The sequence below is a fragment of the Falco biarmicus genome, chromosome 2 (assembly GCF_023638135.1).
Source record: "Falco biarmicus isolate bFalBia1 chromosome 2, bFalBia1.pri, whole genome shotgun sequence".
Classification (NCBI taxonomy): Eukaryota; Metazoa; Chordata; class Aves; order Falconiformes; family Falconidae; genus Falco; species Falco biarmicus.
Window position 1 is genome coordinate 72,812,385 of NC_079289.1, and position 25,787 is coordinate 72,838,171.

The 25,787-nt window shown below is 36.7% G+C and overlaps 1 protein-coding gene across 6 annotated transcripts; it reads right to left on the reverse strand.

Moving 5' to 3' along the window:
* Positions 1 to 650: 650 nt before the first annotated feature.
* Positions 651 to 25,370, reverse strand: TUBGCP5 (tubulin gamma complex associated protein 5). Of its 6 annotated transcripts, XM_056328397.1 has the most exons (25): positions 25,112 to 25,370; positions 22,032 to 22,085; positions 21,845 to 21,953; positions 19,698 to 19,794; positions 18,972 to 19,082; positions 18,340 to 18,419; positions 17,719 to 17,854; positions 16,569 to 16,686; positions 15,044 to 15,133; positions 14,432 to 14,525; positions 13,876 to 14,122; positions 13,470 to 13,672; positions 12,613 to 12,728; positions 11,004 to 11,272; positions 9,927 to 10,125; positions 8,318 to 8,506; positions 7,195 to 7,377; positions 6,830 to 6,914; positions 6,605 to 6,725; positions 5,414 to 5,592; positions 4,530 to 4,655; positions 3,849 to 3,937; positions 2,712 to 2,812; positions 1,585 to 1,699; positions 651 to 1,289 (listed from the first exon to the last, which is right to left on the reverse strand). In XM_056328397.1, the coding sequence occupies exons 1-24, from the start codon at positions 25,273 to 25,275 to the stop codon at positions 1,653 to 1,655; spliced, it is 3,207 nt and encodes a 1,068-aa protein (XP_056184372.1). In that variant the 5' UTR covers positions 25,276 to 25,370; the 3' UTR covers positions 651 to 1,289; positions 1,585 to 1,652. The 6 variants fall into 6 exon arrangements, with proteins under 6 accessions (XP_056184372.1, XP_056184373.1, XP_056184375.1 ...); XM_056328398.1 differs by having other exon boundaries at positions 651 to 1,699; positions 18,352 to 18,419; XM_056328400.1 differs by lacking the exon at positions 18,972 to 19,082 and having other exon boundaries at positions 651 to 1,699; positions 18,352 to 18,419.
* Positions 25,371 to 25,787: the final 417 nt, after the last annotated feature.

Here is a 25,787-nt window from a genome sequence, read left to right on the forward strand (position 1 = left end):
GAATTTTTAAAAGCACTGAATACAAGATGTACATACACTCAGAAAGTAATGAACCCGTGCATACAAGTGCTGAACTTTGTAGTATAAGTTTGCCTTTTAAAATCATTAGTATGCCATTCAGTTTTACTGCGAGTGAGCAAGAAACAGTTAATAAAGAACTTACACTGTCTCTGCATGCAGTAAGTAACATGGAATCTCAAATGAGAACCAGTCATGGTAAACTGGAAGTACGAATTACTTATGTTAATAGGTGTCCATCTACCACAAAAAACATCCACTTGGAAAAGCGTGTCATGTGGTAGCAGAGGATATTACAAACATAATGTTCTCTAAACCAAAACTTCTGCTCAAAGAACATGCTATGGGCAGCATACAGTTTCCCATTGTTATACTTAAAAAAATAATATTCTTTTTCCTGAAAACATTTTATGACTATACCTTGGAAGAACCTTTTGAGATCTGCTGTTCAAACAAGAACCCCAATATTATTTTCATGTAAAGTAATTATTAGTTCACAGCTGAAAAAAAATATTTCTATAATGTGAGCCACAGAGTCTTACAGTTGGTAGTAATATACTTAATTTACCTCACAGAAAGAGCCCTCAAACTTTAAGCTAACAACTGGATTTCAGCAGAAACACAAACAAGGGTGAAATTCCAATTATTAAATCTTTTATTTATTCAAATAAATAACTAAATGCCTATGACTTTCACTTTTAAAATGCAAGTGTAGCGATGCCAGAATTACAGAGAAACTTTCACAGAGAGGAGACAGGCAAGTCATCTTCTGCAGAACACACATTCCACGTTTACTTCTCTAGAAATGCACCCTTCTGTATTACAATCTGCTGCTTTACATGAGATTAGCTATTAGATGTCAGGTTTGTTTGCAAAAGGCTTAGGAGGAGAACTGTCAAGTCATATATGACCAACTCTGAAACATCTCAACAATCCCCATACTTAAAATTAATACATTACACACTGTGATCTTGACCTTACTTAAACTGACAAGAGCTACCACTAAAATTAGTAAGCATTTGGTCACTTAACATAAAAAATATTGGTATTTTATAGCCTGCAATAATTCATTTTGATAAGTTCATCTTGTATTTTTTACATCTGCTTATTGTAACAGTCAACTATTCCCAAAGAGTTCTTAAGGACCACTAAGCAAATAAGATGAACGCTTCTTAGCCTTTTTTTCAACAGCCAAAAATTAACTCAATCGACCTTCTGAATAATAAGAATTGAGTCACACCACTCCACACTGCCCTGTGGCCTATTGAAAGCTGCAAAATTAATGGAAAAAGAAAATCAGCAATTATTCATAATTAAACAAAAAATAAATAATTTTTACCGCACAAAATACATTTTACGTATTTTCAAGTAAGATTGTTTATACAGGATGAATTTTACACTATACATGTATTTTGATGTTGAAGCATATACATACAGAAAAAAATACTGCCACAACGAATACACTTAAATACCTGTACATTATTTACATTTTAAAATATTTTACACAGCTCCAAACCATCAGCATCATTTAGTTAAACACATTTCAAACTGGAGTGTAATGCTTACAGTTTTTTAACAAGAGGATTTCAGCATAAATGCTGCTTTCAGTTCTTTATCAATTCAATACTCAGGTGTTAACTTTGTTCCATGCCAGCCATCAGTGACAAAGCTAAAGATTCCACTGCAAACCAAACCATAAAAAAGTAGTTAATATTTGCATTTGCAGCAGTCTGTAAATATTTATTGCAATATTCAATTCTGTAGTTTAAAAGGAAGATACACATTTATTTTTCAAATTTTAACAGTTCAGGATTTTTTTCAGACAGACATTTTACGCATCTCTGACAGTTTAGACAATATTTCACCAGTTTCATCATCAGTTATCAATTTGTTATCTCAGGTGGTAAGAACTGGTAAGAAATCAGCTCCTTCGTTTGAAATACTAACTGCTGTACATAAACAACTGAGCAGCACTCTTTTAGAATCATAGAATCATGTAGGCTGGAAAAGACCTTTAAGATCATTCAGTCTAACCATTAACCTAGCACTGCCAAGTCCAGCACTAAACCACATGCCTAAGCACCTCACCTACACGTGGTATATAAATCTCTTAGAACATGCACCTACATCCCAGCTAACTCCATTTAGCAGTTGCCCCCCAATTCAAACTAGCACTGATTAGCAATTAAGCTAATATCAGTCTGCAAATAGAAGCAGAGATATGTAATCTTCTGCTGTTTCTGCTACCAAGGAAGTAGCTTCCAACAAGTGGGCAGAGCAAGGAGGTCGGTGCAGCTGCAGCTGAGGCACCATAATATTAAAATTTTATCTGTTCAAGATACATCACAGCTGTCACCCAACATAAAAAGAATTCTCTTCTATGCTCTCCAGAACTTAGTTTCATTCATTTGTTCAGTAAACTGCTTGTCACTTGCTTGGCTACATGAACATTCCCTCATCGAGGAAACAGGTAAACTGAAGATAGACGTCATAAAAAAAGCAGGACACGACTACTCTAAAAAATAATGAAGTTAATTTATTAAGAAGTAAGGCTTCATGTCCCTCTGAATACCTCACAAAATGAGAGTCTTTAATATGTACTGACAAACAAAACCAGATTAAAATGTAAATATGCTCCTAATAAAGCTTGTGTCCCAGTAAGTGCAGGTATGTGAAAAGTCTCATGTACTTACAGTGTGGAAAAGAGCCTCGACAGACAGCTTTGTTGAGAACAGTTACAAGAAACATGTGACAGTTTTTAAAATCAGATTCCATCTTCTCTATGGATTCCATCCTACAAAACAGTTTTAAAGAGGAATGCTTAACAGAGTAGCCACTACATTAGCTTCTAAATACGACCAAAACTTTACAGTAAATGACAAAAGTACTCTTTGCATAGTATCCTGGCTTGAACTTACAATTTTTCAGTCATGCCTGTGTATATTACTTCTAGAAAACAAAGGCAATTTTGTCAGGAGCATCTGCACATTATCACAATGCCATCAGTAATTTACTCATCATCCTAGAAATCCCTGAAGCGACTAGGAGGAAACATGTGGTTCCAACTGACAACTATTATTCCTACATAGCTTTGTATTTCAAGACATCCTTTACTGGTCCCTATTGCTTCAGAGCTCCCTGGGATAAACCAACACTGCCAAATAAAAGGACACCCGCACTGTTTCACTATCAGCCAATTACCAAATTCCACTTTGGACTGTGCCAGCTAGTGCTCACCAGAGGAGGGAGATGATGTAGTTCACAATAGTCTCTCCTTTTTCCCCTCTCCTAAGAGCACAGGGATGACACTACTTCAGCTATGACTTTTTCCTGCCACATCCAAAAGCACACAAGCACATATCCTGAGTTTCAATCTATCAGCCTTCACAAATTATTTCTGACACTTCCTATCAGAAAAGCACTCCAAAAACAGCAACTTCCTGATGCCACAGGACAACGGGATCTAAGTTCTAGGTAGCATCTGTGCCAAATGGAATTAGTCCTGAAACACATGGACGTTAAGCCTGTCCACACCAGCGGGCCTCAGGGCCACAGATCAACCCTTGAGTGTTAGACATAGCCTTGGAGACTTGCCCACTATGACTCATCCTTCAACCAGCAGGTTACACTAGCTAAAGTATAACGTATAAACTGGGAGAAGAATGGTTGGAGAGCAGCCCTGCAGAAAGGCATCTGGGGGTGCTGGTCGGCAGCAGGCTCTGCTGTTAAACACCGAACAAAGTCCTGTTATTTCACATAAAAAATACCTCAAAATCACATTCTGAGCTGTGAAATCATGACCATGTAGAATTTTAGGTATATATACTTACTTCCAAGCCCCCAAACCAGCCTGCCAGCGGTCTGCAAACATCAGTACTAAATTTAATACTTTCATTATAGCTTCTTTCACAAAGCTCACCTAAGATAACAATTAAACCAAAAGGAACAACTGTCAGAAATCCACTGTTAAGCACAAAAATTTTCATTATTAAGCTGCAATATAAAGGTATCCCATGCCATTTAATGTGGTCTGCAGAAACAATCTCTTAAGTACAATGTGATTTTTCCAAATTTAATTTGTGTTTGGCAATTGCTCTCTAATTCATTTCATGGCTGACTATTTCAGTAAGGACTATGCACAGATAGTATGTGGAATAAAAAGCTACCATGCTATTCATGTACCTCCCTTTCCTGCCATACCAGTATGTATAATCCTCATGACATTAACTATTTCAGTTTAAATCCACCCATCTCTTAGAAACAAATGAGTCGTGTAAAATCCAATATAAATAATTTATATATATCTTCTCTCCTTGACAGAATTAAGCCAAGACTCGCAAGGGAAACTGGATCTCAATATTAAGTTTGGAAAAGCTACCACCATCTCCTCAAGAGTACCTATATATTGCTTAGTATGTATGACCTGCAAAATAGGCGGACAAATAGTACTAAACTATTTTCTTGTCCTGCTAAACTCAATATATCAAATATCGCCATTATTTTTCACCCACCTTTTCTCTCAGTAGGCAGCGATCATGGATTGTAGACAGGTATCTATAATGAATCTTTATCAACTGATCTAAATCTTTGGCTTCTTCTACCTGATGCTGAAACTCCAAGCCTGTACTGTGAAGAATCTTAAAAAGACAACCACAATTACTAAATTCTATGTTGCACACAATTGCTTGTGACTCTCTTCCAATACTTTTGTATGTTTGTTTTAAGAGCCTAAAATTGCCCAATTCATTCATTCTTCCATCTGAAATTTTAGGCTCACCCTCCAAATTACCACCAATAGCAAACAACTTGAGGCCTTCTCATAACTGCACAATGACATTCCTTATACAAATGGGAATACTGCCATTGCACAAGGGCAGACAGACTATCCCCAGAGCAGCTGATTTGGAGTCTATTAATTTTACTGAAGGCAAAAAAAATGCAATAGTAATAGCAGAGCAGGTATGAGTCTACGTGCATTATCTTCATATTTGAGAAGTCATGTATACACTTTTGGATCTCCATACTAGAGGTTTTTGAGAAGGATCCATTTAACTAAAATGTGTAGTAACACTTCTGTAAGCATAATAGCTCTTAAGAGAGTAACAGCTTACAGAAACCTGTTTTTTACGTGACTGTGCTTCAGTCTTCTAGCATTGGGAGAAACAAACAAAAAGAACTAGTAACATCCAAAGATCAATCATATGCATGTAGAACTTCTAAAGCATTTTTAGAATTACTGCTTTTAAAACTGCCAAGTTAAAACTGAAACATGTTAGCTCAAAATCATTTTGCAGAAAGGACATTAGACTAAGATTTTGCTTTTTTAAAGGAAAATTAATATTGCATCTCCAGTTACACATTCTTAATATAAACGAAATTGTGATTTAAGACAAACCCTAGTCATGATGTAGTTGTGCAGGCTGTTAACAAAATGCATAAGTTTCACTCTTAAGAGGAACATGCGATGTATTTGTTGTTTTATACTTTCTGTTTGCACTCCAAATAGAGGAAGCATTCTTTGTTCTACTACAGTTCCTTCCTTTGCCTCTGGGTTTTCTGCAGCACAGACTAGTTCTAAAAAGAAAAGGCAAGATTAGTATACTGAAGTGCTTATGAAGACAAACTGTAGCTAAAATATCACTTAAAAGTGAAATGTGTTATTTATTATTCTACACACAATACCGATGTAAAATTTTTCTTGCAATTCAGGTGTGTTATTAACATATAGCAACAATACCATGAATAGTTTGACAGTGTATGTACAATGTAATTTGATAAATACTAGAATAGGAAATGCTATTTAGGAACTAAAGATTATATGAAAGGGTAAAAAAAAAATCTACATTAAAAATGTGTATACTATCAAATGTGTATATACAAAGGGAAAAAAATTTAAGCACAAAGCCATACCCATAAAATATAAACAATAAAAAAACTAAGTAAGTATACACAAAAAAGTGTATTTAGGAAGAGAATGACTTAACTGGTGTACAAAACGCAGTTGAACCCATCAACTTTCTAATTTATTCTTCTACAACATGAAGCGTGCATCTACTTTATACAGGACAGTAAGAGTATAAAAATTAACCTGGTGAAGGAGACACCAAAAGATCTCTTTCCACAGTCCCCAGGTACTTAAATTGCAGCTTAGAGTATGTATTCCCAGCTGTCGAGCTTACCATTTCAATCTCTAATAGAGTATTTTTCATCTTGTTTTCTTAAATTGTTTGCAAGGCATTAGTCATAAAAACTTGGACTATACATAAAGCAAAACATTTGGGTGTGGTAGACAGACCTTCTTTCAACAGCAAAGACTGAGGAATGAAGAAACAAGTTTCCAATACAACTAACTAGACCTGAATCAGAGACAAAGGGAATGCATGAATACTGTTGTCCCTGAAGCTGAAGTGAAAAATATGCCCTGCTTAATACATCTAATTTGCAAAGCTAATAGAGATTAATATTTTCTAGAATTAATCATATTCTAACTGGTTTATACTACTTACTGCAGAAACCAGAAGACTATTTCTATTCTCAGACAACAGAACAAGTTTTTAGAGTATCTTTCACTGAAGATGTTTCTTACCATCAAATCGTAAAACATCTAGACTATACTTGGCCCACTTTATTTGCAGTAAGAGCAGAAAAACTTGATTGTAAATTTTTTGGCACTCTAAGCTTATAACTATATCCACAGGCCAAGGAACCTAAGAAAAGGAGAGAACAATCAAGACAGAAAATGTAAGTCTCTTTAATACAACATTTCACATTATGTTCTAGAATAAGAACTACAGCAATTTTAACTTACTACCTTGTAACTTAATGTCAAACCATCTAAGGTGTGGACAGGGAGTTTCTTCTTTGCCGTATCAACACTTTCAAATGATATAGACAACCTATTCAAGGAAACAAGTGATTTAATTGGTGATAATCTGTTTTTAATTAGTGGTTAGTTTCATTATTTTTTTTTAATTTCCTATTGCTAAATACCAACTGTCTGATTTAATCTGAAAGACTTGGGTAGAAAAGATGACAACAACTCAAAACTTCATTAGAACAGATTTTTTTAATGAGTATGCAATAATTAGTATTGCATTATGGAAGTTAAGCACATTAGTACAGGTAGGTGTGAAAGAAACATCACTAAACTATATTTTGCAGGATTTTGCATTTTACCTTGCACTGTCCTCTGGATAGCGTTGCCCAACCGCTTCCTGAAGTTGAACATTTAAGAAAGCAACATTCTGCCAAGTCTCCTTTTCTCTAATTTTGTCAAAAATAGACGTATAGAAGTCATACATGGTATCTCCAGCTTCAAGTAAGAAGAAGTTTCTCATTGCCTGCAAATATTCTACAAGCCTAAACAGGAACAAATATATAACATTCCCTCAGTCTTAATCATGCAACTGAAATCAAGCTCAACTGTTACAGGAACAAAAAAACTTAAAGCTTCCTCACTACAAGAACTCACTGTTGAACACAAACTTAAGTCCACAATAAATGCTTTGCTTAACCAACAGACATTTCTTCACTTACATTCACAGAAAACAATATAACCAAACAATTTTTTCCTGTAAGCTTGAACAGCCCTGCTAACTTTAACGAAGTGCTCATGGTATTCAGCTATCTTACAAGGCCAGGCAATTCTCAGAAATAGCTTGAAGTTTGGAAAATCTGTCCCTCTCTATATATACATAACTTATGGAAAGAGATGCAATTTTCAGGGAGAGCTGTCTAAGAAGATACTTTAATATAGAGCCCCAGAATGTTATGATATGGATTTTCCTTTTTTGATAAAGTAGGAAGAACAGTACTGCTACAACTCTCACAAGAACTATGACTATAAATACATCAAGTATTTTAGAGAGATTAAAAGTATGATGACTTATGACCATATGAAAGGTAAAAGGCAAAAGGACATTTTACTCTGTTATATAAAGGGTACCACATAATACTCTTATGCTTACTATACATGTTTTAGTAGCATAACTGAATCTCTTATTAGATATATTCCAGCTTCCTAAAATTTGTCTTCCAGTTTCAAATGACAACATTTGTTCGAAACATTTTCCCCATTGAATATCCACTGAAGACAAATGACAGTTTTGCTGCTGATTTAAGCTAGACCAAGTTTTCACCCAGGATTTTATCATGTTAGATACCCCTTTCCTCCTTAATGATTTTATTGTTGGTTATCAAATTGGAGAAGAAACAGAACATAAAATTGATCCTTTTAGTGTATGGCATACCACTGGTAATTTAAAAAAAAAGTCTGGGAAAACCAAATCTATTTTCTTACCTATAATCCTCCTTTAAAGTTTGCATTAAATTACCACAGCATTCCAAGTATTCCTTGTCTATATGGGGATAAAGGCAAGACCTCAATGTCAGTTCAAAAGTCTGGCAGGTCACGGATTCTGAAGATCTATCCACGCAAACATCTCCACCAGTAAACTTCTCGTGGAAGTCACTCTGTTCCAAATACAATCTTCAAAATAAAACAAACTACTTAGGGAAGAAGGTTTGTAGTTCATATGGTATGCAAAATGTTACACTACCAAGAGTTTTAATCAAAATTGGATCCTCTGCTCTAAAATATATGGTGCAGCAGTAATAAAACCTGTTTCTTAACTACAGTACACATTAAGCCTGTTCAGTGGTCCTCCACACTGTTTTTGTATGACCAGGCATGAGAATGTCAAAAAGGATGGCATACTATAATCACATAATTGTTCGAGGAATAATTCTGAAAAATAACATCAAGTTCAAACACTCCACAACTTAATAAACAAACCCATTATCTTAGGAACTTTTAAAACTGTATGATGCATATACAGCAGTCAGATAAACTTCCCAGGAAAGAAAAATACAATTAAAGAAACAAAGTAAATATTTGAACACCACCAACAAAAAAAGCAAAACCCAACAACAAAACAAACAAAAAAGCCCACCACGCACATGGATGAGTGTGTTTGAGGCACCTTAAATATGCAGTCCCTACATATTATCTGTAATATTATGTTATGAAAAGAGAGTATCTGCAGTCTGCACTTGGTAAGTTTGTAACAGAAATGATAAAATTATTATAATAATTTGTGAGAAGATACTCGCTACCTGAATCCATCATAAAAGAAGTCCAGCTCATAGCAGTTACTGCCTTGAATGACTGGATGAGTCAGATACTGAATTAATCTATCAATTTTGAAAAACAGAGCAGTCCCAATGAACAAGGGAAGTAATAGTCTCATCTACTATTAATTATGATTTCTTTACAACAAACTCCTCCTAGGACTGAAATGAAAACATGTAAATCACCAACTAGTATTTAGGAAACACATAAACAGCTATTTTCTTATTTGTAATCACAAAGAAAGAAAGATTTTCAGACTTCATCTTTCCTGCTAATTTCCATAATGAAGGAAGTCATATAGAGCTTATAAGTATCTTGAACAACAAAGAATTTTTATGCAATTAACAGGAATTTTGGAAGGCTTTTAAAGTTAAATTACTTAAGCCCAGCACAACTGAAGCTGCATTCTTCAAAGAACAGACTTGGTACAAATCAAAGACTTTTGTACAAATTCCAAGCAAACACATTTAAAAGTTTAGAATTCACAACAGCATTCACTATTAAAACACTTATTTGCTAAAAGCCCGTTATGTTAGGTTACTCCCATTTTCTACGATAACAGACAGGAGTAGCAGATTCTTCGCAGATTTTGTTTTTCCTTAACTAAGCACAAGGGTAGTCTTTAGTTAGCTTCTGTCACTGATGTTGGTGCTCCTCTTTATTCTGCGCTTGCTTCTTTTCAGCAGCAGCAATAAAAATTTGGTTTACTAAATGTCACCTGGTAATGTCATGGCAGAATATTGCTCTCAACAACACAGTAGGAAGATTATTCATTTACCTGGCAAAATTAATAGCCAGCAGTGGGTCATGGACATCGTCCAGTTCCAAGTGTCTTTCTGCTATAGACTGCATCTTTATCAGGCTCTGCTTTGTGGCCTGCTGTTCTGTAATAATATCTGGAACAGACTCTTCTCCATGCCGCAGGCGAGACTGCACCGATTCCAAGAACAGCGTATACAAACTCTTTCGTTCAGCATCTAAATTGGACAACACATTCCATGGTAAGATTTTAAGAGGAAACATCCAAACTAAAAGAACTCCATAGTCCAACATTTACTTGAGGAAAAAGCTCAAATACATACTGAAGTAAGTATTGCTAAAACAGTAGGTCTAGTCCAATACAGGTATATGTTCAAACAGATTGCTGAACAGGTGTCTGTAATATGAAAAATTTCTGAAACTGTTAGAGAACTTCCTTCTTCAGGTGCAAAGGCAGTTAATGCTTAGCACCTGAAACAACCCTTCAGTATCCACCAGAATACACTATATTCTCACACCAATGTGGGAAATAAACCTAGAGAGTCTCCAAAATAAATAGTTCTACCACTAACATCAAGAAACAGCAAAACAAAAAAAAATTATTTTTAAAAAAATCAACATTTGTTACACTGTTGTACAAGGTTTTACAATGATTCAAGATAAATATCCTAAATATTCAATTATTTAATCTAATAGTAATTAGTAAGCACTAAAAAAAATAAAAAGTTCCATATGCTATCAACCATTAATAATGGAAAACAACAGCTTTACTATTAGAACATACAGCTGTTTTCTTTTGTCTCATAACAAAAAGAAACAGTTCTACAAGCACATGAAAACAAGTTTCAGAAAAATCTGAAGCAATTTAAAAAATAAAGCAAAGGGAATACTCAAATCTTTATTACTTTGCTCTTTTCACTTGTTTGTATTGGAAAAGTAGGTGTTTTCAATCAGAGTGGAAGTTTCCAGCCACGATACTGACACTCAACATGGAGTGCTATATTATTCTAAAATGATGGAAACACTACTACAAAAAAAATACACCTATACTGTTTACATACCCTATGGCATGACAGCCCACAAACTGACATCTCACCTCTTGACGCAGCCTGCTGTGGAGAGCCATCTTTGCACTGAAGATTCTTCAACAGCTGCATGGATTTTCCAGCCATGATGATTTGCTTCAGCACAGGTTTCAGAAAAGAGACCATAGTGTGTTGCCTGCTTGAAGGGGCCTGATCACTGCCAGAACTAGCGCTGGCATTATCGCTCATCTTCTCTTCATTCTCAGTCTTCTCTGACACACTATATAACGTGTAGGTAGCATACCAAAAATCTCTGTGATTAACTGGAACGTTTTTGTTTCTGGAAAGAAATAAAAAGCTGGTGAGTATTTCCCTTTCCAAAAGACAAAACTTCATTACTAGCACATGTGCATTATCTTTGCTCTGTACTTTGCTTTTCTCTTAAAATAGTCAAGAAGCACTGTCAAAACCATGTAAGGTAAGTTCATTCATATCACAAACTATCTAGACACCTCTAGAAAGGATGACAGCTTTAGCAGGATAAAGAATCAGCTCGAAAGAGATAAAACAGTTGTGTAGCCAAATAAACCCCCCAAACATGGCAAAGAGAGTAATTATAATTAGATTTGTTCCGGAAGTTAACTATTCATAGTGACATGCATCCTTAATAACAAAATGATTAGTGACTGACTTGCAGATTTATTTAAAACCCACAATGAAGCAACTACAACTGGGAAAACTGAAAAACTGTAGAGTAGGTGAAACTCAATTCATAGTTCACTTTGCTTTTTTGTATTGTTTACATCAGACACTCAGTTTGGTCTTTGAAGTCAGATGAAAAATTGCCTAAATGAACTAAAATGAAGCACAAATATAAATAGAAGTTGAAATCACCCCTGCTGGTAGCACTGAAAACAACTACAGAACCACAGAAAGAAAAGTCAAGTAGGATGTAACAAGGACATTAATGATCTCAGCTACTGACGATCTATTACAATAGTACTTAAGTTGTTCACTTACTTCATGCTCACCTTGACCTGCCTTAACAGACAGAGGTTCAATTAAGTTTGGCAGACAGGGGAAAACGGATTTGTAATTATGAGCCAAAACCAATTTCTATATTCACTTTCTACTTCAAGCTGTCAAAAAAGGGACCAGCAAAATGTAGCATATAAGCAGAAGAAATATTAACAGCTCAAATAATGTTTAGGATATGTGCATGTAATTCAAGACACCATATTGTAGTACAAGTTGGAAGCAACGAGTATTTTAAGTCTAAATAGCATTTGATTTATAACAACTACAGATTAGTAGAAGAATTAAAAAATAAATTTTGTAATTTTTGCAAATGTCTTGGTTTTGAAAAAAAAAGTTTACTGGTTTTTTTAGAAGTCAACACACTCAGAGTCAGACTGCTAATTCTTTATTCCAGATGGAAAACCAAAACATTTGATTTCTATGTCGGAATAATACCTGGTACAGCTCCGTATCTAATGCAATTTCCCTAATGGGAAGTTTAAGACAAGTTATAAAAGTATCATCAAGACAGTAATTCTTCTTAAGCAAAATAACAAACATGAAAAACTACTTTTATTGTCACCTTCTATTTCCTAGGTTCTACAACAGGGTTTGTATTCATACTTGCCCAGTGTCACCTGTGTCCAGTATCAGCATCCCTACCTCTGAATGATAAATTCCTTTGCAGGATCAAACAGATTACCATGGACTATCCACTCATCCACTATCTGTAAGTATGGCCTCACAGTTTCAACCCAGAGAGAGAACAGAAGAGATACCTGAATTTAGAGGGAGGGAGGAAGAGAGAAAGAAAAAGCGGGTGACTTTTTATACTAAACATTAGAATCAATATGTCAAAGCCTAACATCTCAACTGTGCAATCATAGTTTATAAAATATACACTACACTTAAGTGTTTTAAAAGAGAAAATGTTAAACTAAAATTACAGCTTTTGTAGTTTTAACGGACGCCTGCATTGTGCATGCTTCCCCTTGTTACTTTTGTCATCACAGTTGGACCCAAACAGCAGTTTTCATTTTTTTTCCACTCTAACATCTCTTAAACAGTAAGGGATAGTCATAAAACATTCTGTGGTTTTATAATATAGAAAACAGGAAAATAAAAGGACATGATAACATTGACTATATTTTCAGCAGCATAATCAACAAATTACTGCAAAACCCCAAAACCCAACATTTCAGCATTAACTGGATTAATCATCTGCAGACATAGGAGGGACAGCTATTCCAAAGCTCCCTCTTTCGTAACAGCTTCCTGACCTGTGATTCCCCGCAGTTCATCCCCTCTCCAAAAAACACTGCTGCTGATCTCCTCATAAATCTGATTTTGTCCAGGTTGACTGGACTCATGTCAGAAAACAGTAATAATGTATTATGGATATCAAATCTGTCCTCAATCCTGTGTAGCTGAAGGCTAGTGTGCTCCATCACCAGAAAGAATTCTAAGTTAGGGCATTTTCTAATGTGTTGTTCTATTAAGGAAGGAATGATTTCCCCTACCGTTTGCTCAGACGCTTCTCCAACACTGTCATATTCAAGAATAGCTTTGTAGAGAGTATTAAGCAGATGAGATGCTCGTACAACATTTCTGGTGTCAGGTGGCACTTCCGCTACTCCTGTGCTGAAAACTTTGTGAAGCACCTTCAGCTGTGCCAGCCGGGGAGACAACTTATCTATTACTATTGAAAGTGTGACTGTTTTATCTGAAAAAAAAAAACCAACCCAAAGATGTATAGAAGTAACATTCAAGAGAAAATCAGATTTTTTCAATGCTATTAATGAGATTTTGAAATGCTGCATGGCATCTTTCAGTTTCAAAATGTATCCACATAATGTTTTTCATGTTTCCCTCTTGTAAAAATTTCCTTGTGTGCCCCCCTCTTGTAAAATTTCCCGTGCACTGTACCTTTGTTGATTATGCATTTTTCAATTTCAGTAAGTTCTTCTTTAAAGCTAATGAAATATTTATACAAGGCCCACATAAAAGCTTGGTAGGTTCTGAATGGGGCTTCAGTAGTTTTCTTTGGAGTAGAAGCTGTTCCATGCATTATGCTTTCCGGGCTGTGTCCCATCACTTCATCAATAAACTTCTGTAGCCTAAACACAACTTGACCATATGCCGCTATCTGTTCCAATACAGATCTCAGGCAATTCTAGGGGAAAAAAAACCCCAAACTTTTTAGACTCATCTAATTAAAATCTACATTTTATAAAGCCTAAAAATGAAATTGTAAGATTTTTCGATGTATTAAAATGTAACAAAATTCTGCCATTTCTATCACTTCATCACGTTCTCAGACATGGGAACAGTCCATTCAGTTTTATTAAATCGCATGTTCTTGGTTTACTCAAAACACAACTGTGGAAATGTAATTTTTCCACAAGCAGTTTAATTTGCTATTCCTCAAAAATACATCTGCCTAATGACAGACGTATTCAGCTGAGATTCAGAAACAACTTACATGTGTTAAATGAGTTACAATAATATCATTCCGCACAGCCACTTTTCCGTCATTCAGCTGAAATATAAAAAGCTTTTTCACTCCTGAAAGTAGCCTTGAAAAGAAACAAAAAGAGGAGTAATTGTTTTCCCTTCATGGACTCATAATTGTATCATTAATAAAACAATTAGCTCTCCCTGCCTAAAGGTTTCTTTTCTTCAAATAAAAGGGGACTACAGATCAATTAACACTGTAAGCTGTGTTAGAACAAGAACAACAAAACACTAGCATCCAGTAAACATCTCCTAAAGCTCCCTGACATTTGTAATTTCCAGCTATAGGATGACTCCAACCTGCCTTCTAAAATTGGACACTGTACCAAGAATCCATAGGGGCAGGATAAGAACAGGTTGGTTCCTCTTAACAATTAGACTTGAAGAACTAATGCATACATGAAGTAGTAAGTTACTTTCTTCTTTGTGAAAGTGAATGGTTAACACACACAAGCATCATCTTTATGCCAGCTATGGTGCAAGCTCAGTAATAATTCTTTCTTCACACAACTTCAAATCTCTCATTTTCTTGAAAGAAATACTAGAACTTAAAATGCCAGCTTTCTGATGTTGCTCTTACCAGAGAGTTTCCCGTATAACCTGAGTTTCAGTGACTAGTGTTCTCTCCTCTGGCACATATAAAGGATCACTGGTGTACAAGTGGTGGTCCCTTAGAAAAAAGGAAATGAAAACAATTTAATGGCTGAAATAACAGCTGATTCACTGGAAAATAAGAATGAAACAATAATCTTAAGGCTCAGTTTTGCTCTTATCATACCTGAGTAGATTCAGTGCTCATGGGGGCGTTTAAAGTGTATAAACAAAAGCAGAGATTGCTTTCATATTCTTAAAAAAAATACTATGGAAAATATTCAAATATCACCTAGTTGTACGTAGCAAGGCAAGCAATTAAGTAAGAAACACCTGAAGTACTGAATCTGTGTTGTTTTGTTGTTTGTGGGTTTGGTTTTTATTGGGTTTTTTATTATTTTTTTAAATTCTTGATCCTTGATAATTTTTTATTATTTCTTATTCAATACTGGGAAAATTTGTAGTTACTTTCTGTTAAAAACATTAAGCTAAAAAGTAAAATGCCAATTCCCCTAACCCATACAAGAAAATTCACACTTTAGCCCAAAAGTTTAATTAAGAAATGGAAACTCTGACAGCCACCTAAAAACTTTCTCTTATGATCCCATGTTATGCCATTCTTTGTAAGCCTTTCACAGTATTTTTCATATTTTAGCAAAACATAGAAAAATTATTTGCATTTGCAGTATTTTGACTTGTTGGTATCATCAGTGGTAAAATTCATGTAATCATGTTAAAAATTCAAAAATTCAAAATAAGTAACAGTGGTTATATATCGTACATAATATATGTAACACACATCTGCTAACAACACTACAACAGAAACAGCATTGCTTTACTTATGTTCCCGATTTCTTATTGGTTCATAAATGGCTAGATAACCAACAAAACCTAAAATAAATTTAACTCCTTGATTAGGAAATTCATTAAATTAAGGAACCAAAGACAAATCTAATGATCTGTATTACTGCAGTACTGATACATCAGAATTTGGGACAGAGGGAAGAATCGGGATATTTTTATTTTTTTTAAACTGAACATCCTTCTCATTTTCTTTCCAAAACCCCAATGATATACTGCTTTATGTTCCTTCCACACACACAATCTGTGTTTAAGCCTAACTTTGTAAGGCAGGCACCAGAAACAAACAAAAAGTTAAAACTGTAGGGAACTCCTCACTTTCAGGATCACTTACAATCCACCTATATTAGTTCCGCGGAAACCTTTGTAAGGGTCAAACCAAAAAAATTTCAACAATAAGATTTGCTTCTTTGAAAAAAGAAAGCCCTCTTTCTGATATGACAAATGTAATAAAAACTTATTAACAGGAGAAGAATCTATTAATAGAAAAAACAGCTAATTTGTTCATCTTATTAATTTGTACCCTTTTAATTCTGTTTTCAACTAAATCAGTAATAACTATACTAACTTCATGCTTCCACAGTAAGGAAGCTTAATAAAGTCATTACATAGCATTGTACACCCGTGAGGAATAAGCGATACTGTTTTCTTACCAGACTGCAGCCAGGTTGGAATGCAAGTGCAAACTATGTGAAAAGCGAGGAGCTCTTCCCGTCCAGTACTGAGGAACTACATGCTGCTCCAGCCAGCTGCGAGCATCGGGTTCACCAACTGTGAAAACAGGTGACAAACTGTGAGATACTCTTATTTTTTCAGGAAATGCTTATAAAACACAGGAAAAAAGTTATTGATATGCCTATCCACTCAGCTGCGGGAATCACAGATCTTTGCAAAGGAGTATAATTCACAACTATTTACACTTTACTGCACTCATATATACGATACCATCACAGACAAGTAAATCTACATAGAAATGCCTCCTCTCCTAGAAGGTGCAAAAGTCCTACAAAATAAATTTGGAGATACATGTAGTTTCCAATTCTTCTTCAGAAAATATGCTTCTGTCTCAAGCAATCCCCAAATATCTACAAAACCAAGCTGACTTTAAAAATAAACTGCCAAATATCAATTTTGTTACTATGTTCCTTTTTATTACGTATCTAGAACATTTCCTAAAAGCGGGATTTTTTTCTTAAATGTGATTATCAAGAAAACTTAACCTAATCCCAGTTAGACAGCTACTGCTTATACAACATATATAATGAAATCTTCTTACACAAAGTATCCTGTATCCTACAACATTCTATGCAAAGTATATAGCTACAGTTAATACTCCCCTGAAGCCATTCAAGAGTAAGCCACTAGTGTTTTAATCACATAAAATTACTTTTTTAAAAAAAATGCTTCATACCCAAAACTGAGTCAACTGTTTCCACTGTCAACCAAGTTTTATTTCAGCATTCCGATACTTAATAATAAACATTTAAGTTATATCCATACAACTATGTGCTACATTTACTGTATAAATTTTCCTTTCTATATTGGAATATCCATGTACATTTCCACAGAAATAAAACAGAATTCTTCTCCATTAGCAACAACAGAAATCAGATCAAACCTTCCATATTGCTTCTTTACTGTTAGAAATAACAAAACAAAAAAAAATGTAGTGAACAACAAGGTACACCTTAAAACTACAAATACTTGTCTAAAACACAATACCTCAATAAAGAACAATAAAGCTGCATTAGCTTGCTAAGTTTGAGTATGTGTGACTATATCAGAATTACTGCTTATTCTAACCTTTCCAGGAAACGTTAGGTACTGTTTTCTTATTTGGATCTTGGTCTTCTAAAGGCGTCCTGTCTACTTGAATACCAGAGTCCTCTCTGCTCAAAGGCTGAGTGTCTTCCTCCTCTTCACTTTCTCCAGACCAATCCTGAAGTGCAACAAAACCCCATACGCTTCAGTACAACACAGGAGACAGACTCACCTCCTATTCAAGCCAAACATAAACTATTCTCCTTTCTTCCACTATAAAGTAAATCCAGGACACTAAGACTAACATAACTGTCTACCAGAGACTGATTTAAGTTATACATAACATTAATAAATGGACAAATGAGAGAACTGGAAAAGATCACAGAACTACAGCAAGTTCTGATTAGGAGCAGGCAGGGGTCAGCAGAAGGAGCCAGTTTAGGTGCAGGACTAAGTCAAAACATGGTGAAAACCAAAAACATTTGTATTACTGTTATTCTGCTTGGGTCTGTGCATATTTCATGGTATTAAGTAAGTAGCAACATACCGGGGAATCCTACCAGAATGAATGTGCAGAGCATACAAATACAACTTAACCAGATCTCTAACATACTTCAAACCAGTTTATACAGTTTGGGTTTTTTACCTTAAGAAATTACTTACTGGTGTATCTACACCTGGGCCAAAGTAGATTTCTTCTCCTTCCATCAGATACTTTCCCCAATCAAATTCTTCTTCCTTTTCTAAGAAAAAATAAATGTATAAATAGTAAGTATCAATTAACTCTTTTCCTCTAAAAACATTTCCAAAGTAAAAATTACCTTGTTACTCTAAATCTAAATCAAAAGGCATTCCCTTCCACTTAAAGTTACACCACTGTTCCTTTAACAAAATTACATACTTTCAACATGACGTGTAAATTGTGACATATCAACCACGTACATTCCTTATTTATTAGTTCTCAGATTTGTTGCTTACAGACTCAAAATATGCAACATAGCGTGCCATCAGCACATTTATCTGCATTATGTTACACTACCCTATGCTTTAATCCTGGAAAAACATGCAAGAATGCAACACATCAGTTATTGCAACTAGTCCCATTCAGCTTGGTGGAAACATTCTAAATGTATAATTTACATATGCACAAGGATCCTGGACTGTAAACAACATAAAGCAAGAACTGTCTTACTCTTCGAAAAAGACACCACATACGTGTGATGTGATATGTAATACTTTAAAAATAACAATCACACTTACAATATATTATATCTTAAACATGAAGCTTACTCAACTGTAATTAGTGTTGTTTGAGATAACCTCTTCATATTCACATTCCTGGAATGGGCTGAAAGTGCATTCAAAACACCGCCGAGGGAATGTGCAGAGATCATTCAAAAAGGAATCTTAAGATGCAAGATTTTCTTTAGGTTAGTCTGAAATATTCTTCTTTCAGTCTATGATACAACACTGTAAACAAATGGGGGATGGTATCCACTCAAACTTAAGCACAAGCCTCATTTTTAGGCAGTGAGTGAAATAGTCCTATTTTAGAAAGCAAGCAGCTGGGATCTCCCTCTGGAAACCTTCAAAGGTATTTCCCTTTCCTTGCCTACATAGGGAACATAGGAATTTACATCACCAAAGCTGTTTCAACAGACCTCCTATTGAGGTGCAAGACAAGAGACAGGATAGAAACTTGTTATGTGGCTTTGAGCATGTAAGCACTGCTGAACAGGTGGAGAATGTAGGTAAGTGATAGCACTACAAGCCAAAAAGAGCTCCCAATGTACTTTAGTGGCTGGAAAACTTCATTAGGTGATGTAACATAAAATGGGGGCAGGAAAGCTTTGCAGGCTACTTTAAATGTATAAATCACAAAAAGACAATCAATAAAGCACCTTGAAGTGAAGGAGATAATAAAATGGAGAGGAAAAATGTCCTTCTCATCAGATTGTGTTAATGGATTGTATCTGTCATTAGCAATATGACAGATATTAGCAAACATCTTGTAAACTTACCCACTTCTTTGACTCTTGGTTTTTCCACATAGGTGGTGTTGGATGGAGAATCAGACAAACACAACAGAAGAGACAGTATGGAATAGTGTGTATCTGTCTTCAAAACACATTAAAAAAGAAAAAGCAAGTCAGTAAGTGGTCTACAATATTTTGGTTAGGAACAAACTCAGCCTGTTATCTGAAGGAATGCTCCCCATTAGTTCCCATTCCGCAGTCCTGAATTACAAAAATAACATCTGCAACATGATATTGAATGTTATCCATTCTCTTTTGCCTACTAATTGCCAATCAATATACAAATACTCCAAAAGTAGCCACAGCATAAGCCACCTCTTAGTGAGCTGATAATCAGAGAATAAGGAAAAGAATTAAGAGGAACCCTGAAGTACTATAAAAGTTAAGAAGTCACCAGGGAACAAGGAATAATGGACAGCTACATTAACATGGATGGGGCAGGATGACACAGGTAATTGGCCTGCAGGAAACTAAGTCTTAGGTTCCCTTAGTTGTATAGCTGATTATTTCAGAGGCTAAAACACTTTGCTAAAATTGCTACATTTTAGTATCGTGTTCACACTATTTTCCCTCAGAAAATCTACACAAAGCATGAAGGATCCATCTTTAAATCCAGTATTGCACTAATGCGGTTGGCTTTCAGTCTGGTTAGAATACTGTGCCAACACTGGTATGTTGCAGAGATTTGTGTTATGGTTTACTCCCTAATAACTGCTTACAGCATAACCATTCCTTATTAAGGAAAGATTTTTCTTTAGCCTGAGTCTAACTTTCCAAAGTTCTTCAGCAGACCATTTCATATCCAGACACATGGAGATTCTGTTATCTACATTATATACACTTAGACACATACATACACCCACTTACAAAGCTATTTTGGAAAGACAGCTGCTTGTATTTAAAAAAAATAAATTCAAATTTTGATAGAGCAGCATCACACTCATCTAGTATATATGGAATATAGTATGTTCCCACTGAACATTACTGACTCTGTAAGACTTCATCAAAGAACACCAATAGGTCATTGACAGAATCACATGTGCAGGCTGGTGTTTCACTTACCAGTCATAAAGCTGATAAATACTCAGTCTTCCCAGTTATGTGCCACTGCTAAAAACTAAATGCAGGTTAACTTCTCAAATAGGAGATATTATCTACCCTCAGTTCCATTTTCAAAAGAAAAGAAAGAAAAAAAAAAAGAGGACAAAAAAAGGGCTCTTTCAAATCTTAGCAACTTGCAACATTCGAGTATTAAGTGCTTGCTTGGGCTTTTGGTTTGGTTTGGTTGGTTTTCATTTTGACTCAAAACAAGCACAACTAAAGGTACTTTTTCAAAAATCTGCAGAGTACAGTATAACTACTGATGATATGTGTAAGCTATTGAGGGTTCCAAGGTTTTCCCCACAAATTAGAAGAAACCTAAAACAGTGCAAAGAGGTAAATGTCAGTTCAATGAGAAGTAAAATCAGATGACAATTCAGAACACACAGCCTTGTTCAAGAGTATCATTACATGGAGTAGCACCTCTCAAATCACAAGCTTAAATTTCCCAGTATCAGGGACTTTCAGTTTTCAAAGATCAAATTCACTATTGAACTACCAAACTGGAAAGCGACCAAGTGAGAAAACTTCTACCATATTCATCCAGTCCATATCCTAAATTGATGTGATACAAAGTGTATCAAAGGTGAAATATATACATACTGTCAATAAGGAAGCTACAGAGCAGGAGCCCTCCACTTGGAAATACTAAAATCAACACATTCAGATGCGTTACTTGAGGTAAAAAAATGGGCAAAGAACTGCTCAGTTCTCCATTGTTTTAGAACAGATGGGAATCCAGATCTATCTAGATTCTAGCTACAACATTAGAACAACGTTGACCATAAAACGTGCTCTGCAATGAGATGTCATGTAAGTGCTGAAACCCTGAAAAGACAATAAACACGTTTCTAAAATAAATGGGGAAATTAAAAAATACAACACTGAAAACCCATGAAATGAACAGCAACTGCAAACTCCACTGCTAAGTCATCTGAATTTTCCAACACAACATTACAACTAAGTCCTCTTCGTCAGTATAAGCACAAGAGTTCTGAAAAAAAAGAACAAGGAAATTGCAACATACTTACCTTTGTTTCTTCAACACTTGGGAGTGGCAAGTTCAGAAATTTTTCTGTTAGTCTCTTCCAGCTTGCAGCTTTTCCAAGGTCAGAATGAACTATCAATTTTTCATGAATTCTAATAACAAAAATAGTATCAAAAATGTTTCCAAAAAAGTGAACCAATGCATTATTAATCCATAAGCACAAAACTTACCCTTCTATCGTCCTCTCCACTTTGTGACTGTTCACATCAAGAAAACGGTGAAATCTGTGTAAGAAATCTGTATTAGACTACGTTTAAAAAGGAAGCTTAAGTAAGAAAATAAAGCTGATTTACATGTATGAGGACATTAGTAGTTTAATAAAGCATACTTCATTCAGCAATACAACAGCAATAAGCATCAAAAGAATTTAATCTCAGTGTCTCCTAACTCAAGAAGGATTAGCTACGATTGACCTTAAAGGTGGAAAAATGGAATGCAGATTACATTTAACCAGTGCTTAAACCTGAGTGGAAAATTACTACTGTATCAGCAAACTGAGCAATTAAAGTATGCCGTCAGTTAAGTCAAGCTGAGCAAGGAGATCAAGAAGTGTCAAAGGCATCTGTGTCAAACACACAAAAATTATCTGGGACTTGCATCACAAACACAGGCAAAACAAACACCCACAGGGGAAGGCCTCTAAACCCAAAATAAGTTCCTTTATAAATAGTAGAGTGCCTAAAAAAAAAAAAAAAAAAAAAAAAAAAAAAAAGAGCTTAATCAAAATAAAGATATACCACCAAAGGTATGTATAGGGACAAAGTAAGAACCTGTGAAAGGTAAGATGGACTTTGCAGAAGAAGTTAGTTTATGAATAAAGTTCTTCAGTTAAACGGACAGAAAACCAGGGAATATGATGTGACAGCAGTGAGCACAAGGTCAAGATATTCTATATGTAGTTCCTCAAAGCCAAACTAGTATTTTGCTGCAGCAACTGCACAGAACACAGGGGTAAAACTCTCATGACCACAGACAGAAATTAGAAGTACTGGATCTGAGTCAGGAGCAAAAGTTAAGCTAAATGGACTGAATTTGGAAAGACAATCTAAAATTACCTCCACGTCCAAGTAATGAACTGGATAATGAAACTATAAGGCAAGCTTTTTAAGGCAAGTAAAAAAGCATTTTTACTAAGTATCACTGGAGGATGAAGATATGCCCATACTAAAGAAAAGAAAAAATTACTTTGTTAACTATAGACCCATTAGTCTGATTTCAGCTCTGTGTAAGGCTTTAGAATAAAAGCACAATAAAATGTAACATTAATTACATAGCTGACATTTAGGTTAAGAAAATGTAGCTTATCTCATTTATTACAGCACATTAGCTTACATAGGAAATCACTAGTTCAAATGGAAAATGGTGGTAAGCAGAAGAACTTGAAGATTTAGAAAAACAGACTGGTAAGACAACAATTAAAAAAACGAAACCAAGAATCTGCCTGAAAAGAAAAAAAAATGAGCTTAAGGGAAGTTATTAGTGAAATACCTTTAGTCTATCACTTAAAACTTTAATTAATAACCCTAACCTCAAAAGTACCTATTTTTTTAGGCAAGTTTGGAACATCATGAATAGAGGAGGACTAGCATGCTGCATAGATAGAAACATGAATCTGAATCATCAGATTCAGCATAGAAACATCATCACATCTATCAATACAAACCACAAGTTTCACAAATTTGGAACTAAAGAGTTTCTGTCACAACCTAAGGTCTCACAGTCTGGAAAAATGGTATCAGTAAATCTCAGGCTGACATTACACACACATTTCTTAGACAACAATTCTGACACAAACCCCTTCCTCTTCCCAAACCTCCCTGTCTAAACAGTTTGTTGTCAACTCTGCATCACTCTCCCTGTTTTCCTGCCATGTTGGTTTTTAAAAAAAAAAAAAACAAAAAACAAAAAAAAACCAAACAACCAACCCAACAATTCCCCAGCTTAAAAGACCATACAGCTACACAAGCAAACAGGTCACTGAAACAGTGAAAGATGTCACAAAAGGATATGGAAGGCAGGGCACATTTACCTGGCTCAAGAAACCCTGCTACCATTACCAATCTGCAGACACTGCTACAAACACCTATTTTGGTGGCGCTTCAAAACCAATAAACACAATCCTATGATGCATTACACAAAATATTTCTGGTAAATACAAAGAACACGGGGAAACAGCATTATAAATAACATTCCTACATTCCCAATGAATACAACTAGCCGCCTCAAAGTTCAGTTTAGAGCTGAACTTGTCAAAACACTGGCTACAGGTCATACCCAGCTCTCCTACACCTCAGACTCCTCTTTGCTGTTGACCAGTGGCTGTTTGGTTATTAAATAGTCTTATTTGAGCCTATTAGTAGTTAGAATTCACAGCCTGACTTGGTGTAATGGAGTTAAGCTACTGCTCACCCCAAAAAATGGATTTAAACAGCATTAAAAAAATGTAAGAACCTCCAATTTTATACGGATTAGGTACTTGGTGCATGAAGTTAAGCAAGTACATAAAACTACGAAAAGACAGCAGTTAGTGATAGTATGGGAATGGAAATGGATCTTGTAAAAATTGGCAGCTGACACAAACGGTAACTGTGGTAACTGAAAAAGCTGCGTGTAAAACTTTAGTAAGGCCATGTTAGATGGCAGTGTAATAGAATTAAAGGGATGCAGATAATGTGTATTACAGGTTAACAAAGACCGTGCTTATGACAAGCTCAAATAACATCAAACACATTATCTTCTGCATATTGATAGCCCTTCATATAAGCAGCACAGTATTCTTGGCCAGAAGCTTTATCTAGATTTGGTGGAGTTCTCTTTATTTGCTCTTTACATATAACGACTCCCTCCAATAAGCACGTCGAAGAGTACCTTTTTAGGGATCAGGAGAAAAGCCCATAAAGACCGAGGTGATAACGCGATGGAGTAACAGCGCCCGGCCCGCTGCCCGCACCCGGCCGGCAGCGCTGCCCCGCACGGGGCGCACGGAGGGCGACGCGGGGCCGCGCTCACCCCGCACCCGCGGGGCACCCCCCGCCCCTCCAGCCGAGCAGGCACCAGCGGCTGCCAGGGGCCCCCGCCGCACCGCGGTCCCTCAGCGCAGCGCAGGGGGCCCGGCCCGGCGCCAGCCCCTCGCCCCGCCCGGGGCTCCTTCCCCCGGCAGCGCCGCCGAGTCCGGCTCGCTCGGCCCCAGCCACGGCAGCCGCGGAGCTCCCCCCCCCCCCGGCCCGGGGCGCGGGCGGCGGGCGCTGACCTGAAGTTGGACCAAGCGAAATTCAGCGCTGTCTGGAACCGGGAGCCGCCCAGCTCCTCCTCAGGCAGGCCGGTCACGCAGCGCACCAGCGCGCGGACGGCCCGGTCCTGCTCCTGCTCGAACCGGCTGCGGCGGCCCGGCGAGGCCAGCAGCGGCGTCGCCATGGCCGCAGCGCCCGGCCAGGGGGAAGGGGGCAACACCTCCGGGAGGCGCCACGGAGCCTCCCTCCGCCGCCGCCGCGCGGGCTCCCAGCACTTCTCGCGAGATTTCCCTCTGTCTTCTCGCGAGAGCCTCCCGCATTCCCCAGGGATGTCGGGGGGCAGGAGGCGCATGCGCGGGGCGGGAAGCGGGGCGCGGTGGGTCGGTCACTGGTCGGTGGCGGGAAGGGGTTTTGGGGGCCAGGCTGGGAGCCTGCGTCGCTTGGAGTGGCGCTGGGCCCTCCAGCCTCACTTCTGTAGCATCTTCCTGTTACGGAAGTGTCACTTGTCTTCCGAAACGCCCCCGTAAAGCCGTGATCACCCAGGACGAGTAATTAGCCATTAGTAACCAGCCAAATAAGGGCCTGGGGCTGGCTCTGCGTCCCAGGGTTCGTTTCAGCAAATATAAATGCAATGCTGGTCTTGACAGGAGGATCAGAAGTCGGTTAGTGAGGGTGGGACAGACCAGGACTCTGGTT

Bases quoted from the DNA above. Each gene is read 5' to 3' on its own strand.
- TUBGCP5 (XM_056328397.1), bottom strand. From the start codon at position 25,275: ATGGCGACGCCGCTGCTGGCCTCGCCGGGCCGCCGCAGCCGGTTCGAG. The intron at 18,420-18,971 runs GTTGAGTAAGCT...ATTTTTTCTTAG, and splicing joins CTCAAACAACACTAATTACA to AAAAGGAAGAAGAATTTGAT. The intron at 7,378-8,317 runs GTAAGAAAATAG...GTTCCTGTTTAG, and splicing joins ACTTTAAAGGAGGATTATAG to GCTTGTAGAATATTTGCAGG.